Raw genomic sequence first — 15,289 nt, forward strand, 5'->3', positions numbered from 1 at the left:
TGTATATATATATATATATATATATATATATATATATATATATATATGTATATATATATGTATGTATGTATGTATGTATGTATGTATGTGTATATGTATATATGTTTTCTTAAGTTTTCGCGGGTACTTACATGTATTCAGCTTTGTTTGGGTATTTTCCCACGTCATTATAGTTGTGCTTTTAAAGTTGTAGCAACGTTTCGGCAGAATCTCATCTGTCATCATCAGGCTTCTGTATTGTGTTCGTCTGTGAGTCAGACTTTCACAGCCATTTCAGTGTTAAATTTGGGGCTAGCCTACTGCTGTGCCAGAATGTTTTTTTCTTCATCCTGATTGGTTGGGAGTCTTGGTCTGTGTTTATTGGTCTTGGAGTTTGCTGTGTTCTGCTTGATTGGTGTTTCTAATATCTTCTGTCTGTTTTGTGGCTTTTTTTGTCTTGATTGGCTGGCAACATTGTGTTCCTGTATTGGAGGCTTTTAGTGCAGCTTGGCTCCGAGTAAATGGACGGTTATCATTTATCATTTAAGCTAGGTTCCATCTGGGTGCCTGGTTGGGGTGTGTTTGAGCTGGAGGTATCAGGGGGGATCTGTTTGTGCCCAGGTGTTTGCCTGGCTTGTGGTGTGGAGATTTTTTTGTTTGTGAGTGCAGGCTTCCAAATAATTGACAGTCTGGTGGAATCATCTCTTCTATTCATGCTTTTGATGGAAACATCAACTCCATCAACCAATTAAGAAATGACAACACAGCCAACCTCCCCATCAGTATTTATAGAGACAGCAGCTCCGATTACGCTTTGCTCACACAAGCACGAAGCCGAAAGCACCAGCCTGAAGATGGTGAGTGGGACCTCATTGAAACGTCACCAAGATACTCTTAATCTTACACGGGAAAAGACCTGAACACACCTAGACCTACATACATACATACATACATATATAAGTGTGTCACCTAGCTTTTTATATATATATATATAAAATAATTTTACTCTTGATATATTTTTTATGCTTTAATGCAGTGGTCCCCAATCTTTCTGGCTTGGTGGACTGGCAGAAGTGTTGCTGGTGGCAAGTGGGGAAGAGTAGATGGTTTCGCACGCATGTGCAATTTTCACAAGTGCAACTTTGGGTGTCCACATGTGCTCACTCACCCACCACTTCTATGCCCTGGTTTCCAATAAGCTGTGGCTCGGCATTGGGCCATAATCCAGGGATTGAGGAACCCTGCTTTAATGAATGTACCACACCTAACTTATACTGGTCTATAACCATAATAAAGATTTGGTTTATTTTATTTGGTTATCCATAGCTATAATGCCAATATTTTCTAACAATAGAAATCATGCAACGGTTGGAAAGAAATTTGGAACTCATTTAGCTCAATTACTTGCTCAGTGTAAAAACTCAGTACAACATTTTTCTTGACAGATGGCTGTATGACCTGTTCAAACATTTTTAGTGGATTATCCATCATATGCTGAGGCAGTTTTGTTGTTTAATTCCTCTTATTGTTAGGAAATATTTCTGAAATGTTTACAGGAAACATACTTTCTTAATCTAAACCAGGGGTCGCCAACCTTTTGGACCTCAGGGACCACCAAATTCATAATTTTAGATCCCAGGGACCACTAAACGGCTCTGTGGGCGTAGCCTAATTTTTGGATGTGGCTTAGTGGTCATGTGACTGGCTGGACATTGTATGTAAATATAAATATTTATATAAATATTGAATTTTTTTATAAAAAAGAGCAACTTTTACCCAAAATCAGGCAAAGCAGGCAGGCAGATTGAGTTGCTCACAGAATCACAGATTCATTCAGAGATCTATCTATCTGCCATTGGCTAGCTCAGTCTGTCACATAAAATTTGCTTGCAAGCAAACTCACAAAATTAACTCACAACGCACCATGCATGTAAATATTGAATTTTTTTTATAAGAAAGAGCAACTTTTTCCCAAAATCAGGCAAAGCAGGCAGATTGAGTTGCTCACAGAATCATTCAGTGATCTATCTATCTGCCATCGGCTAACTCAGTCTCTCAAATTTGCTTGCCCTGAGTCTGCACTGAATTTGCTTGCAGGCAAACCTTCAGTCCTAAGGGGAGCAGAGCCAAAGATCTAAAGACTAGCTAGAAAGCAAGAAATCAAACCATTTCCTGCTTCCTAGCTAATTTAAATCTCCCAGCACAGCAGAACAGATAATGGTCGGAAAAAGGAAAAATAGCAATTTTAGCAGGCAAGTTTGCCTGGTGAGTGAGTGGGCGGGGAGCATTCCTGCGGACCATGTGGGCAGCGCAGCCTTTTGTTTCTGCGCAGTCTGGATTAATTGCTTGGGAGGGTGCTCTGGGAGTGAGATTTCTCTGCGGCCCACCAAAAATTTTTCAAGGCCCACCAGTGGGCTGCAGCCCACTGGTTGGCAACGCTGATCTAATTTATTACCTTATTAATTACAGGTAGTTCTTGACTAACAGCCATATTGGGACTGGAATTTAAGTTGCTGAACAAAATGGTTGTTAAATGAAATGTCATATGACTGCTTTGCTCAGCTACTACAACCTCGGCATTCCTGGTTACAGTTGTTAACTGATCTTGTGGATTTTCACTCTGTAAGTGGAGAGAGGAGCACTGTAAGGTAAGGAGTGCAGGGTGCCTTGAGGGTGGGGGAGACTTTGAGATGCTGACACAGGCCACATGTGAATATCTCTTCACTCAGAAGCTGAAAATTCTGCCTGCTGAAATCCAAACAGGATTTTCAATCCCTGAGATAGAGACACTCATGTACAGCCTTTGATGGTCTCCTTGGGCCTCCTCCCAAGGCACCTCATGCTTCTTACCTTAGCATTCTGCCTCTCTGCTTAGGAGCTGAAAATCTTCCCTACTGAAATCCAAGCAGGATTTTCTGCCTTGAGCAGACATAAAGTCGTGTGGAGTGCACCTGGCCTCCCAGGACCTCCTCCCACCACTTTGAGAATACCTTACTATGTTCTTTCTCAGCTTACAGAATGAAAATTCTACTTGTCTACTTGTTTTGTCTCTGAGGGCTGGCTGTAAGAACTTCCTGCCAAAGGATTTCAGCTCCATGCCTTCTTGGATTGCCGAAATTCCAGCAGGCTCAGAACTGAAATTACTGAAAGTGATGGATGAAAGGTAAAAACCTCACTTAGGCAGGAAAAACCAATGTTCTGGTATAGAATAGACAGTTCCTGGCTCAATAGTAGTAATTATGAGAGGGATTGAAGTGTCTTAGTGGATCACAATTTAGGTATAAGCCAGCAGTATGCTGAGGCTGCCAAAAAAGCCAATGCAGTTGCAGCTGCATCAACAGAGATTGAATCCAAACAACAAGAAGTGATAGTAATGCCTTACATTGCCCTGGTGAGACCACACTTGCAATACTACATCCAGTTATGGTCACCACAGTGGAAAAATGATGACGAGGCCTTAGAAACAGTGCAGAGAAGAGCAATAACGATTATAAGGGATCTGTATGCTAAGTTGTATGATAAATGGCTAAACAAAGTAGGTATGTCTAGCTTAAAGAAGAGACAACTTAGGGGAGACATGATAGTAGTCTTCTAATATTTGAAGAACTGTGGCAGAGAAGAGGATGTCAATTTACTCTCCATATCACCCTTAGAGAAGGACAAGTAATGGATAGGGGAGCCCTTCTCTCTGATGGACCGTAGATCATGATCGTCTGTGGCTACGGCCCATGCTCTTTCGTCGGAAGCCCCAATCATTGCTATTAGGGGCTGAAGCTGCCTCGGAGGGGCGGTGGAGAAAGGGGAAGCTGCCAGCCAGGTTGAGGGGAGCTGTATCTCCCCCCGCTGGGCTTGGCAATTTTTCCCCCCGAAGACAACTGAAGTGGTGGTCTAAAATGGCCACCCCAAAGAGGACGACTCAGCTGGACTAAGTGTGTGCAGGAGTGAAGAAAGAGGTGGATAGCATGTGAGCCGTGACAATTGGGCGCAACAACCAAATAAAAGGTACCCCGGGATTAATGTAACAATGACTTTTTTAAAAAGAAAAGAAAGCGGCAGAAATACAAAGGGAAGAAAAGAAAAATAACTTTGATAGCTAAATGGGGCTTCAAACCAGGAAAGAAAGAAGCCGGAACAAGATATTTAACTAAATGGGATTAAAATATTTTGGCAACAAACAGGCATAAATTAAAGCTGGACTTAAGAGTGTCAAAAAAATAAAAATGGGGGGGACGGGACGCAAATATACAAACTGGAGATTTGATTGTATATTGAGGCTCGAAAACCCCTGAATAATAAAACGGGAAAAGGGTGAAGACTTTGCATAATAGAGAGTGCCATCTTGTGGACAAAAATTTAAATGTAAAAAGAAAAAGAAAAAGATTCTGTTTCTTTATGAATTTGAGTTGATACAATGTAAAAGAAATATTGAACCAATAAAAACAAGAATCCTAGAAAGCGAAATTTGAACTAGAATAAAAGAAGAAGTAAGAAAAGATTGACTGTGGGACTAATTGGTGATTTTGGTATAGACCCAGTGTTGGAATAATTGTGAATCTAGAAAGCCTGAAGAAGAAAGAAGGAAAATAAAAGTTTTTATGGATTTCAACGATTATAAGATATAAGAGCGTGCAACAATCTCTTCGGGAACTAAAAATGGAACTTAAAAATATGAAAGAATTACTATAGGAAAGAGGTGAATCACTTGGCTCTGTTTTAAAAGTTGGAAATGGCGATTGAAGAACATGAAAGAATTTCAGAGAAGGAGGAGTTAGTTTAAGGAGCAGCCATCTTAAATAGACAATTAACACAAAGAACACAAAGAAATTTGAGATTCAAGAAGGTAACTAAAAGGGGAATACTTGTGAAATTAGGAAAAGCAGAAAGGAGCAGCAGAAAAGGAAGATACAAAGAGGGAGAGGGACACAAACTGGAAGGAGAAAAGATGGGGAAAATGAAGGGGAAGAGAAAAACAAGCAGGAAATAAAGAAATAAGGGAATTGCAAAATTAAAGAAACTGTTTATTTAGAAGACATAGAGATAATGGTTAATGAATTAAAAAGGAATTCTGCATGGAGATGAGGGGTAATAAGAATATATTTGTAATTACAAAATATTTAGAAAATAGGGAAATATAGATTATCAAAAGGAGGGATGGACACTGATATTTTTTACTTGGTGATATGTATATCTTTATTCTTATTTTTAAAAGAAATGTTAATGTTTATTAAATAAATTGAAATAATTGAAATGAACTGTGAGGATGTTTAAAAATGAGATTAATATCAGTGACCAGGATTAGTTAAATGGACTAATTGGTTTTTTTTTCTTATCTTTGTTTTGAAACTATAAATAAATTCCATGAAATTAAAGGGGAAACATACATCGCGGAATCTGACTGAAAAGATATATAATGTTATGTAGTTTTTTAGGGAATGACTATTATTATAATTAGTTAAAAATAAATGTTTATTGGGAATTAAGATGAGGGAATTAAGGTATATTTTAACCACTGAGTTGACACACTCAAACTAGTAAAAGGGGTGGGGCGGACTTATGTTTTTTTCCTCTTGTGTAAAAGCTTGCATTAATTTAGAACTTATGGAAAGAATATGTGATGAAATTGCAAATCTGACAGATAAAAGAACTATTTAAATGAGAAAAGAGTATTTTGGAAAAGGTAACAATAAAAATATTTGTAATTATAAATTAGTCAGTTAATAGGGTAATATAGATTATTAAGAGGAAGGAGGGACATTGATAATTTTTATTAGGTGATTGTATATTTTTATTTTTAAAAGAAATAACAATGTTTAAGAAATATATTAGAAATAATTGGAATAAAATGAGAGTATTTTTAGATTGAGACCAATATCAGAGACCAGGATCAATTTGTTTGTTCTTTTCGTCTGTAAAAGTTGAATGGAAAAGGTAATAATAGAACTAAGTAAAAATTGGATAAGATAGCAAGTTGAATGTAAAAAATGAATATATAACTATTGTCATATTTGCATGTAAGAGTGGTGATCCGGAAATATGTTGTCCACTGAAAAGAGCCTTTTTGTTTTGTAATTCATGTGAAAAACTGAATAAAACTTGTTTAAAAAAAAAAGAAGTAATGGATTGGAGCCAGGTACTGATCTGCACATATCTTGTATTGCATTTATCACATTGTTCAGTTTGTGTCTGGGTGTTTTATATTAGGGATGGACAAACTTCTACCTTAATGTATTCTTGGGTTTAAATTGTACATGTATGTATGTTGTGTTGGTTAAAAATTCACTTGAGCTTTTCGGATATTCCTGTAACATATGGAATGACAACGTTGCTGCGTTTGTATTTTATATTAAGTACTATAAATATAGGGGAAAAAGACAAAGGCATCATACTCCATATAGTGTATAGGAGAACTACTTCTTCTTTTTTTTTAAAGAAGAAAAATAAATGATTGGCTGGAATAGAACAGACAAAGAATAATAAATATTACGATATGAATTGAGAGGAGATAAAAAAATAAAAATGAAATAAAATTGAGAAAATTTAAAGGAGAGGAGAAGTTATATAAAAAATTGAAAATGTTAAGAAGATATGAAATGGTATGTAAAATGAATATGAAATTCAATTTGTGTCTGTACCAAGAGTTTTAACCCGGGACTAAGCAACTTTCAGAAAAGAGATTTTTTTATACTTTTATGTTTTGTGTTTATGTGTATTTATGTATTGTTTGTCTTGAAAAATAAAACTTGTTTAAAAAAAAACCCAAAAAAAACCTTGTTTTTTAAAAAAAGAAGTAATGGATTGGAGCCAGGTATCTGCACATATCTTGTATTGCATATATCACATTGTTCAGTTTGTGTCTGGGTGTTTTATATTAGGGATGGACAAACTTCTACCTTAATGTATTCTTGGGTTTAACTTGTACATGTATGTATGTTGTGTTGGTTAAAAATTCACTTGAGCTTTTCAGATATTCCTGTAACATATGGAATGACAACGTTGCTGCGTTTGTGTACTCTTCTTTGTCTGTAATAGTGATGCTCCTCCTGGTTTTTTTTCTGGATTTGATGAAGGCCCAGTTAGAATGATTAAAAGTTCTGAGGGATTCCTTGACATGTTTTAGTTCTTTTTCTTTTTCCTCTTTATTGGTATGCAAACGTTCAGCCCAGTGGTGTAGGGTTCTGATCATTCCCATTTTGTATTCCAATGGGAAAATCTAAATCTAAACCCTGATCTTTGTGTGGATTTTCGGTAAACTTCAGTGTTAAGGCTTTTGTCTTCCTTAATGTGTGCTGCATGGTCCAGAAAAGCCAGATTGTTTTCTTCACAAGTGCATGGCACCACAGAGGAGATCAAAGGACAGTAGGACAAGATTCAGCAGTCCATCTGCATTGAATGACTGAGGTCACTCTTTTGAAGAGAGCAAAGTCCACATTTTGGATACAGAAGATCATTAGTTTGAGGAGTAAAAGACGCCATTTATGTTAACATTGAGCAGCCCTCTCAACAGAGTGAGAGGGATAAGACACCATCTATCTCCAGTCTACAGCACAGCCCTTGCAGCAGTTCGAAAATATCCCATAACCAATTGCACTCTGAGTCCGATGACCCTGAGGGCAAAGATAAACCCTCAAATGGCTTCAAGAGCTGTCAGGCAGAATGCTAATGACCAGATGACTGCAAAGAAATAAAGTCCTTCCACCCTCACCACCTCCACCACTATCAGGTTAGAACCTATCCTTTCAATCCCCCAGTTTGCACGGTGAGTACCTATCCTTACACACACACACACACACACACACACACACACACACACACACAGCCATCAGAGCCAATGAAGCTTCTTGGATGAGAAGCAAAATGTTTTGTTCTTCCTCCTCAAGGAAAAAGCACCGTTGAGACTTATATTTCTATGAAGGAGAAGTAGGTGAACAATGCTTTTTTCATCATAATCATATTTATGATTACTATTACATTTAATTCAACTACATATGTAGTATTTATGTCTATGCATTCAAGCATTGTGCAGAAAAAACAATTACTACCAACCTGCCTTCAATTGAAGACCTGTATACTGCATGAGTCAAAAAGAGGGCTGTGAAAATATTTACAGACCCCTCACATCCCGGACATAAACTGTTTCAACTCCTTCCCTCAAAACGATGTTATAGAGCAGAACAACTAGACACAAGGACAGTTTTTTCCCGAAAGCCATCACTGCTAATAATTCCCTCAATACTTTCAACTATTTACAAAGTCTGCACTACTATTACTGTTAATCTCATCACTTTATCACCCATCCCCTCCCACTTGTGACTGTATGACTAACTTTGTCGCTTGTATCCTTACGATTTATATTGACTGATTCCTAGTATGATTTGATTGCTTATTGTACTCTATGACTATCATTAAGTGTTGTACCTTATAATTCTTGACGAATGTATATTTTCTTTTATGTATACTGAGAGTATTTGCACCAAGACAAATTCCTTGTGTGTCCAACCACATTTGGCCAATAAAGAATTCTATTCTATTCTATTCTATTCTATTCTATTCTATTCTATTCTATTCTATTCTATTCTATTCTATTCTATTCTAATTTGCATAATTGACTTGCAAAAAGGACAACCATGACTTGAGTTCCTTGATTTTATTCTAAGTCTAGTGATAAGAGTCTTTAACATGTGTAATTCTGAGGAACTTGGCTTTGGGTTGGGTTCAAGAGATGCTCAGAATTTCATGGTCATCATAGCAACTGTGGGCTTATCCTAATTGTTTTTCTCCCAATTCATATAGTTGGGGAGATGATGGCAGCAGATGGCATGTTCATCAGTTTGAGTTATGGTGGTAGTCAGGATTATTGTTAGGACTCTGTTGGCATTTTCTAGCATACTATTTGATGGTACTTCTCCATTGAGCCTTGGAAACTTGTCTCAAGGGTTGACTAGCTTCTTTTTACATGATCTGATGCCTCGTATCAGCTGCTGAGTTCTGAAATGGAGTAGGTAACAATGTCATTTTAGCTTGGGTGCACACCCAGTTATTCTTCTGGGACATTTTGAGTCTGGTGTCTCAAATTGTATGACAAGCTTCCTCTTTACAATGTTGAAGTGTGGATGGTTAGCTGTTCTCAGTGTGTATGTAGCTGTTCCATACAACTATCCATAGTTCTGTCATATACTGTATTTCATATATCCCCTCTCTCTAGGCCAATTATTGTACTAGCATCCTCTTGTCTTGTACATATATGGTTTGTTCTAGCAGCCCACTTATTAGATTCTCCTGGCCTTTCTGATAGGATGCTTGTTAAGTTAGTTGACAGCCAAGCCAATATGACTTTGCTAGTTCATGTCATATTTGAGGTTGACAGGTGAAGTGTTTGGGAAATCTTTGCCCAAGGACCCCTACTGGTAAGATAGGCACCATTTGAACCCCAGTCTCCCATACGTTCTATCCCTCCCTCCCTCCCTTCCTTCCCTTCCTCCCTCCCTCCCTCGCCATTTTGGATTTTCTTGGATTTTTCTTTGAAAAAGATTCATTTTCTTGTTTTGTTCTGTTTCTTGCTGTGTGTATATGTCTGTGTTGTTGTTGTTGATGCTGTTGTTGGATGAGAAGTGAAACATTTTTAAAGGAAAAAAAACCCAAGAAAGTCCAATTGTTATTTGGAAACTACACATTTGGGACAATACAAATTATAACTTAAAAATAATAGAGAAATGAATAGAAATGTAAAAAAGAAAAAGACTTCTGTGCTTAATAGCACTTACAAGTAAATTGTATTTTACTCTCTTTGTCTAAAGTTTATACCAAAGTATTCTTCTTTCAGTAATCCACCCTTTCTAATCAGTAACTTCATAAACTATCTATTTGTTCTTTCAGCAAAAAGTCCAAAAGGGATTTCCAGTTACTAATGAATATAAGTTTATCTTTCTCTAAGCAAACAAATTAATTTTGCCATCTTCGCTAGTTCTGTCATTTTTACCAAGCATTTCTCCGTTAATGAGTATTTCATAATATTTCCATTTTTTGCACATATAATTGACTTTCAGCAATGATCATGTATAAAAATCTTTCATGGCTTTTTTCTAGTTGTCCACTAATCCCAACAAAATTAATTTTATTTCAATTGATTTTTAATCTTTGAATTTTTTTGCACCATAATACTTAGTTGAACCCAGAATTTTCTGATTTATTTTATCAACCATGATAAAATGAATCTTCTTGTTGTGCACCTTAACATAAGTATGATGTACCATTATATATTTTAGATATTTTTTCTGAAGTCATATACCAATCCTTTCAATATGTAATTTCCCACCTTCCCAACAATATGTTATGTCTAATCTTAGCCCATCTTAACATAGACTTTTTCTTGTGTTTGTTTATTTTAGATTTCAACAAGATGCATTTTGGCAGTTACATGTTCATTTTTGTACATAATTCAATTTCACATTCCCTCTTCTTTTGCCTAATATTAAATGTCTTGTTTTTGTGCGTACCATTGAAAATGTACTCCATAGGTTAACTATGTTTTCTTCCCCCCCCCTCTCTCACACATACACACACATCTCTCTCTTTCTCATCTCTCTCCCCCCTCTCTGTGTTTCTCTCTCATCTCTCTCTGTCCACCACCCCCATTCTGATTCTCCGGCACTCTCTGGGTTTTGCGGGTGCTCCTTCAGCCTTTGATGGTGTTGGATGCACCTCGGTTATTCGGGGAGATGCACGACCTGCACTCTGCCCTGAGACACTTCCCTGACCCGGCTGTGGCTGATGTTCCATGTCGTAATGGGCTCCAGGAGGAGGAGGGGACGCTACCTCCCCCATTGTGAAGTGCGCTAAATTAACTGCTAAATTAACTGCGCTGCGTAAGGCACTGCAAGAGCAGTGGGCAGGCCATGGAGGCACCAGCAGCAGTGGCGGAGAGAAACAGCCAGGCTGGGCTTGGCCAATGTCTTGGGGCAGAGAGGAAATCACGCGTTTCCCGAACGACTGAGGTGCACTTAATGCCAACAAGGGCTGGAAGAAACACCCGCGAGACCCAGCAAGAAATGAAGTTTCGTTCCCGCTCTGAAATGTGGAGCGAATCTCTATCTCCCACCTTTACCTTCTCAGGCCAGGTGAGGAGGGAGGGGAAGGCGAGGGCCAGCCAGTGGTGGGTTCAGTTGACCGGAAACCACAGCAGGGGGATGAAAGAGCTGTGGGTTGCTGCCCCCGTTTCTTCGGCCCACCTTTGCCTCCACCCCCCCCCCTTGCTGCAACAGGACCATTTCCTCGTTTCATCTGGCAAGGGGTGCACTACTCCTTGCATGTTCACTACCTGCAAAGTTGCAAGTTGCACGTACCTCCCTCTACAATGAAGATTTCCAGCCCCACCATGAGCTGCCTGGCCGGTCTCATATTCCAGAGCTCTAGTCACAGGACTGGCCCATTGGTCATCCCAGAACAGCTCGTCCAACCGGTTGCGCTGCAGACCACCAAAATATTCGGTGGTGTGTGGTCCACCAGTTGATGACCTGTGTCTTAGATTATGCTTTCCTTATTCTAATACCTAATGTAGATTTTTTCCTACAAAATATAAAGAAAATAAAGTATCATTGCTGATTTTTATCTTTATCCTCTTATTTAGCAGCAACAGAAACTTTGATGAAAGCAGTCTATACATTTTATCAGCAAAGGAATCTTCCTCTTCCTGTACGTACATTACTTTTGAATTTTTTTGCCAGAGTTTATCAAAAAGAAGAGATGAATCTTCATATAAATAGGTAATAATATATATTACTTTCAACACTGTGTCATATAATATCAAAGAGAAAATCATTTTTGTTTTTTTGTTTTTTGTTGAAATTTCCAATACAACATTTTGCAGCTAATTTAATGTCATTTGTAAATGTCTTGTTCTTTAAAAGGGTAATGTGGGAGTATGCAGTGATAGACCCACAATATATTTACTTATCTATAGTCTGAAACTTTTAAATCTCACTCATCAAATTAATATAATGCCTCTGAAATTCATCCATGAAAATTTTGTGAATTAAGAGCCTCAAAAATGTTGTGAATTAAGAGCTTATTTTATGGGCTCAAAAAATACCCTTCAAAGTTTGTGTAAGGTGCATGTGGTTGTATTATAACTATGAAGTTACTTGTTATTGTTTTTTTTTTTCTTGTGCACTGCAGAAGCCAAAGTAAAGTATTAACTTGTTGGCTGGCTGGTCTGCCTCAGCAGCTTGTTCTTCTTGGCTTAAAAAATCCTGAACTTTCAGAGCAATTGATTGGTATTATTTATTCTGCTGCATCTCGGGCGAACAAAGAAATTTTACAGAGTTTGCAAGCTGCTGCTCCTCTGATATATGGTAATTATTATTTTTACATTAAAGAACTAAACTCTGGTTACAATCTCTAAATTCCATCAAATATTTTGAAAATTAAAACAAGTTAGAAATGATTTATTTTGTAAGAAGGATTGGGTTCAACTTGCTTTTTCCATTTGGAGCTCTTATTTGAAAGTATAACAATAGACTAATTCAGGATTTTTTTATCATAAAAGTTGTAATCTGACTACATTCATGTAAGATTAGTTTAACACTACATTAAGAATGTTTTGATAACTTGCAATAATTGACTCCACTGTTATCCTAGCCAGAAACTATCAACTATCTTTGCCTTTTGCATTTCTGTTTTTTCTTTTTTAACTCTTATAATGGCTTAAATAGGATTGGAACAACTGCATTAAACCAGGTTAAATTTATTGTGCACATCAGGGTAGCAGAAAAAGAAGCTTCAGAGCGGAACTAGTTGCTGTCCTTTAACAGCTTGTATCAATATCTGGTAAACTGGTGATTGCTACAGAGCTATAATAGTACACATCTTTATTTATCTTTATTGTGACAATTATAGTCATTATTATTACAAGGTAAATAAAAAGCACTGCTTTGCTCAGTATTAACATAGTTATCTGGATCCTCTTGGTTTATCTGTTTTGAAGATAGGGAAAATATTTCCCTTTCTCAAGGCTTTTGACATTATGTCTATTTTTAATTATTTTTCATGAATGAAACTCTAAGATGACCTCTATAAGACTCTTGGTTTTAACTGATTTGATTAACTACTCCCTAGTTCATTATTAGATTTTATATGACAACTATTTCATCTGAAATAGTTTTCCTTTGGGAAAGAAGCTACAGTAATAGAACTGGAAGTCAAAAAGCTTTGCCTTTTCCCTATCATTTGTTACTACAGATAATCCTTGTTTAAAATTGGTAATTGAAACTGGAATTTCCACAGCTAAATGGCATGGTCATAAAGCATGACAGCACTTCTAGTTGCTGTTTAAGGAATCCTGTGACATGTTAAGTGCAAACATCATATGATCACTATTTGTGACCCGCTGGCTTCCACATTGACTTTGTTTGTTGGAAGCTGGCAAGTCGTAAATAGTGATCCTGTTAAGTGAGGACTACCTCTATTCTCCACTGAGCCGAAGGGAGAATCCAGGATGGGTAGTCTCTGGTCTCCTAGCTCTGCAGACCGAGTTGAAAACTGAGGACATACCCCCTGGTAACGGTCCCCAGTTCTTCACTCGGTCTCAGCGTGTTCAGACCACCCTTTAAGGCTCTGAATAGTTAGGATTGTAGAAGAATATTCACCCCCTGGATTAAGCTTTTTTTCACAGAGAGGCTTAGATCAGGTTTGACAGTTAGCCGGCTTCCAGGATGGCTGAATACAGAGCCACCCCTCAAACCTTGCCTCCTCAAGATGACAGGCAGCCAGATCAACTGGCAGATAGGCAGTATATGACTGCCTGGTCTCCTGGGGGCTCAAGTACCCACGATTTGCAGGGTAACCTCCAAATCAGGGCTGAGACCTCTCACAATTTTTCTGAGCTGCTTCAGGGGATTTTGATGGCGGCACCTGCAGACCAAATCTCCAGTGGAGCCAGACCTGTGCCTGCAGCCACCTTTACACCTACAGCAGCTGGCTTATGACAGGAGGAGACCCAGATGCAAGAAATGTCATCCTTCATGAGAGCCTGGATCTCCCAGACAATAAGACAGGAATTGCAGGCAGAGGTCAACCAGCTGCGCCAGCTATCTTATTTGGAAACTAGCAGAGGGGTCCTGCAGGGGCAGGCTTCTGCAGAACAGCTGGTCCACTTCAGAGAACGCTTGGCCTCCCCTTCAGAAAGCAGCCAAATTTATGGCTCCGAGAGGGACCTCCTTCCAGAAAGGGATTTTTCGGATCAGAAGTCGGAGGTAGCAGGTCCCCCCTCCTTTAAGGGCCTTTTCCAGCCTCCTCTTTTCAAGACTCTGCTGGTTAAGGCCAAGAATACGGCTCATCTCAAAAAGGACACGGTCACTTCCCACTGAGGGAGAGGATCAGCAGGATTTCCTGTTCACTGAGAAAGCATCTGTGATGGATGCTGTACGTGTGCCCCAGATGTTTCTGAACCTGATCAAAAAGTAGTGGGAGTCCCCTGGGATGTACACTCACCACAGTGGGTCTGAGTCTACCTTATTTAATGTGGACAAAGACCTTTTGGACATTATGGAAGTGCCAAAGGTAGATGGCCCAGTGGTAGCCCTAGCTTCCTCATCTGCCACCCTACCTGATGCGGAGGACGTTTTAAAGACAGAGGACCGGAAGGAGGAGATGGCGCTCCGGAGAGCTCATCAAGCTGACTCCTGGGCCATCAGAGCATCGATGACCGCATCTTTTTTTACTCGGGCCTCTTTGCGGTGGCTGAGGCAGCTACAGGACAGAATCCCAACTGAGGATCTGAATAAGATTATAGCTGTGACTCAATTGACTGCTGATGCCACCCTCACGTCAGCCAAATTTTCTTCCAGAGCCATGGCCTCTTCCATAACAGCACGCAGGCTTCTCTGGCTAAGAAATTGGCAGATGGACGTCAGAACTAAATGGAAGCTGGTGTCGGCTCCCTTTAAGGGAGAGAGGCTTTTTGGGGAAGCCCTGGATCCCTTTTTGATGGAAACCAAGGACAAGAGAAAGATCCTGCCCTCCCAGGGGAGGCGCTTTGATTACAGGTCACATCCCTACTACAGGAAGTCCTCCTTTAAACGGGGAAGCTGGGTCAGGCTTTCCCCGTCAAAGTAGGCCCCTTTTCCAGAGATCCTCCTCTCAGGCTGATAGACAGGTCTTTGCCGCCAGAGGGTGTCAGAAGTAAGAGGGCAGAAGGTCCTTTAGGGGTTCCAACAGACCCTTCAGGCACAACAAGTGACGCCCGAGCCTCATCCCCCATAGGGGGCCATCTGGGACTGTTCTGGCAGAGGTGGGAACAGACTACGATGGACGTTTG

General features: G+C 39.1%; 1 protein-coding gene across 7 annotated transcripts in view; it reads left to right on the forward strand.

Annotated features, from left to right (window-relative positions):
• The window catches only part of TEX10 (testis expressed 10), a 66,407-nt gene that overhangs the window by 13,583 nt on the left and 37,535 nt on the right, over positions 1-15,289 (forward strand). For 4 of the 7 annotated variants that reach the window (XM_026678332.2, XM_026678333.2, XM_087946476.1 and 1 more), the window contains exons 7-8: positions 11,603-11,738; positions 12,151-12,326. In XM_026678332.2, the coding sequence (XP_026534117.1) occupies positions 11,603-11,738; positions 12,151-12,326 (312 nt within the window). The remainder of the gene's footprint in view (positions 1-11,602; positions 11,739-12,150; positions 12,327-15,289) is intronic. The other 3 variants (XM_026678335.2, XM_087946477.1, XM_087946478.1) reach the window with 1 other exon arrangement.

The sequence above is a fragment of the Notechis scutatus genome, chromosome Z (genome assembly GCF_049901735.1).
Source record: "Notechis scutatus isolate UNSWTSFEM ecotype Mainland chromosome Z, rNotScu1.2, whole genome shotgun sequence".
Classification (NCBI taxonomy): Eukaryota; Metazoa; Chordata; class Lepidosauria; order Squamata; family Elapidae; genus Notechis; species Notechis scutatus.